Below are 3,964 nucleotides of genomic sequence, written 5' to 3' on the forward strand. Positions count from 1 at the left end.
GACGTTTCCCTTAGTCACAGAAAATTGAGAGCTTTTGAAGCTTGCTGGGAAAATAGCCCTCTTAAAATGTGGGTGTTATGAAATTAAAATATTTTGCTGCTCATCATGAAAATACAGTGTATGTACTGAGCATATTCAGTGTAGTTGGTGTCTTGCTATATGCAGAAGCCCTCTCATGTTTATGCATTCAGCTTAGGCAGTTTAACAGGAAGAAGTCTTGTTCTTATGCTTTCTGGCATGAGAACCCAGTTCAGAAAAATTATGTATGCTGTTGCAAGGTACTTCGTATTTCAGAACTTACAAAAAAACCCTACATGTGTGAAGCCAGTAGAAAATGCAACTGCTATGTTCTTTGGTACGTGAGCATCTTAGTGTACTATGATTAGCCCACTTAAAAAGAATGTTGAACACTTAAAAATGCTACAGTAGGGCTTAGTATGCATCTTCTTGCATACCATCTACATGATGCATGATTTTGCTAGACTGCAAGTGTAGTCTCCACTTCATTACTGAGAACATATCAAATGAGCAATAATGAAATTACAGGCCTAAGCTTGTGAGTAGGTCAGCTTTGCAGTTGACTTCTGTGCTCTCAAGGAATCACTAAAGGTGTGTTGCTATTGAAAAGAACTTAAGTTACCTACTAGTTTAATTATTTTCCTATCAGCATAAATCCGAATACCTTAATACAGTTTGCATTCATTATTTTAAATCTTCAGTGGAGTTCATAAGATTACAATGCAAGATTTTGTTACATACTTGGACCAAGGTCATTATCTTTTTACAGTTATTAAGGTACTGTCTCTTAATGTATGCTAGGTCATTCAGTGAAAAAGTGAAGTGTTTCAGTGTTTATACCTCTTGGGATGCACTTAATACTCACGAGGCAGTGATATAGTTTTATGTGAAGGCTATATTTCAAGACCCCCTAATTAGATATGTTTAACCAAGATTTTGAAAACATACGCCTTCATAACTGTAAGCATGCTATATTCTTCTAAAGCACTTGAGGTGTTTTGTTGTTTTTTTCAACAAATCCTTGCTTTTGAAAATTCTAATATTGACTTAGTTTGTTCCTTTCTTTTAGAGGTGTTGGTGCCATGGAAATAGTTGCTATGGATATGAAGCTGAGAGGAATGTACATAGCAAGACAGTTGAGTTTTTCAGGTGTAACTTTCAAAATTGATGAAGTTCTACTTTCACAGGAATATGTTAAAATGTACAATAAATCTGTGAAACTGGTAAGAACACCTTTTTAAACTCGCTTTCTATATTGAGTTCCAAGAGGTTGAAGTTACTCAGTTTAAACTTGAATGCTCCTGAAGTGACATGTAGTAGTGTTGCCTGTTGAGAGATGGGAATGGCATCTTCATGTCTCGTCTCAGTGTAAAGATTTGTCCACTTAAGACTTGGCAAAAGCTGTTAATTCTTGTTCTAAGTCATAAAAGCTGCAGTTTTGGGTGCATCTTCCAGTATCTGTCTGATCCCCACTGCCTTCTAGCAGTACTTCAGAGACCTTAGTCCTTGTTGTCTTAAGATAAAGCTGTTCACCTGTTGGTCATATTTTTGTGCTCCAGTCCTCCCCTTTACGCAGCTGAGCTGAGAATAAGCTGCAAAACATTAGACAGGCTGCATGCACTTCTTCATTGAAGCGGTATGGTGGAGCGGTGCTTGTAGTTAAAACAGTGCAGGGTGATAATTTTACTTGCATGGCAGATCAAATCCAAGGCATCGAAGCTGTGGTTCCCGTTAATGTTTTCCTTTATTGACGCACTGGTTGTCTTTTTCATGTTGTTCTTAATTTTGTCCATATGCTAAGATGAGTGTGGTTTTACTCAGTGCATGTTCTGCTTGTACATTACCACTGCTGTATTAGATAAAAATAATTGCTCTGTGGACATATTAAAATGAGCAGGGTCTTTACCTGCTTAAGAGGTGCTTTAGTGTGACTCTGTATTCATGTTGTATAGCTACAATAATTAAAATTTATCTTTGACAGGTCTATAACATCAACTTTAAAACAGCACTTTACCTTATGAATGTTGTTTAAAAGAATCACTAAACTTGTGTGCGAAGCTTATTGTACTTTATCTGGAAAGAATTGGTCTAACAAAATGTAGAAATGAAGGCAGTGGGATTCTTCTCTTCTTGGGATCTGCTTTATACTTAATTATGGGTGGTGCTCTTTGCTTTCTTAAGCTGACTGTATTAATGGAGAAACTAGATCATTAGAAAATACTGTGTATGTTTGCAATGGTAGTAATGTAAAGGTATCTGCTTTCCATTATGAGAGTCATCACATTCTGAATTTACTAAGCTGGAGCTATTTTATTTTTTGTGAGCTTTGTTTGATGTATGATGAGTTTCCTTGACTTGCAGTCCCATAATACTGTAAATTTAAACTTCTGGCTTTGTTTTGATATTAAACAATGTACCTATGTAGCCTTGAAATATGACATGTAAAGTAATTAACATTTTCTTCTTCAGTGGGTCAGTGCTAGAGAGAGGTTTCAACAAGCAGCCGATCTTATTGATGCAGAACAACGAATGAAAAAGTCCATGTGGGGTCAGTTTTGGTCGGCTCATCAGAGGTTTTTCAAGTACCTTTGCATAGCATCTAAAGTGAAGAGAGTGGTGCAGCTAGCTCGGGAAGAAATCAAGAATGGGAAAGTAAGTTGATCAAGACCCATTTTTAAATATTTGTTAAATGTAAAGCTATTATTTTTTTGTTTATAACAAATATTTTTCAGACAGTAGTATCATGCTTTTGTATGTTATAGTACTGAAGCTATTTAATGAGCAGAAATTCAGGCAAAAGCAAACTTAAGTCAGTCATCTTAGTGACAATGCCTTGTATTCATTTGTCCTTTAGTGTGTTGTTATTGGCCTGCAGTCAACAGGAGAAGCAAGAACATTAGAAGCTTTGGAGGAAGGTGGTGGTGAACTGAATGACTTTGTTTCTACAGCAAAGTAAGATTGAAGTTTGTTAGAACTGTCCTTTTCAAAACTATCCTTAATCCAACTTTGTGTAGTAATTTGTCCTTTCATGTATAAAGCGTTCTTTAGTGCACAGAAAGTTGGGTATCCTTTAGTACCCACGTTCTTTACTCAGGCTGACTGTATATAAAATCTGACAATATTGCTTAACTGAACCATTGGTCGGTTCCTAGTTCTACTGGCACTCTGAAATGATGTTTTCAGGTGTTACTGGTACTCTCTTCTCCTCAAACTGGGAGGAGGGGAAGACTTGCCAAGTGTACACTGCATTTATACCAAAGCAAGTTACAGTCATGACTTCCTTCTTTTATCAGATGAGCCAGATCCAATCCTGAGACTACCTTGCCTGAAGATCATGATAAATTAAGTTAATCTGTCATTTAAACTCTGAGCAATAAGAAAATGGCAGTAGCAATGCCACTTGATACCCAAACCAAATTTAACAAGTTACAAGTAACAGTGCTGTAAAGTAAATGTCTCCTACTTTTAAGATGACAAATATAGTAATATGTGTGGTAATTATACAGAGTGCTTGTGTAATAGCATTCACAAGGAATAATTCTGCAGAGAAGTCAAGCAAGCTGTTAAAATGTTGCAGCTTTCTACTTTAAATAAATGCAAATTTGACTGAAGAACCCTTTTTTCTTAAACAGAGGAGTATTCCAGTCTCTTATTGAAAAGCACTTTCCAGCTCCTGACAGGAAGAAGCTGTTTAGCTTGTTGGGAATTGATTTGACTGCTCAAAGTAATAACAATTCACCCAGAGACAGCCCTTGCAAGGAGAACAAAATAAAGAAACGGAAAGGTAACGCTTAAGTTCTTACAGTAATGCTGTAGTGAAAATAGCAATTTTAGAGCTGCCTAAGAGTGAACTCTGGAAAAAATACGGGAATGTAAATACCACTACAATCATCTATGAAAGAGCATGGATTACAGGTCCTTAAGACTTTAGTTAGAAATTTCCATT

The 3,964-nt window shown here is 36.4% G+C and overlaps 1 protein-coding gene across 1 annotated transcript in view; it reads left to right on the forward strand.

Moving 5' to 3' along the window:
- Positions 1-3,964, forward strand: part of SBNO1 (strawberry notch homolog 1 (Drosophila)) — a 26,924-nt gene that overhangs the window by 12,305 nt on the left and 10,655 nt on the right. The window contains 4 exon segments of the mRNA XM_009880261.1: positions 1,088-1,241; positions 2,488-2,670; positions 2,873-2,970; positions 3,651-3,802. Of these exon segments, the coding sequence (XP_009878563.1) occupies positions 1,088-1,241; positions 2,488-2,670; positions 2,873-2,970; positions 3,651-3,802 (587 nt within the window).

Source organism: Charadrius vociferus, unplaced genomic scaffold (assembly GCF_000708025.1).
Source record: "Charadrius vociferus isolate BGI_N301 unplaced genomic scaffold, ASM70802v2 scaffold332, whole genome shotgun sequence".
Classification (NCBI taxonomy): Eukaryota; Metazoa; Chordata; class Aves; order Charadriiformes; family Charadriidae; genus Charadrius; species Charadrius vociferus.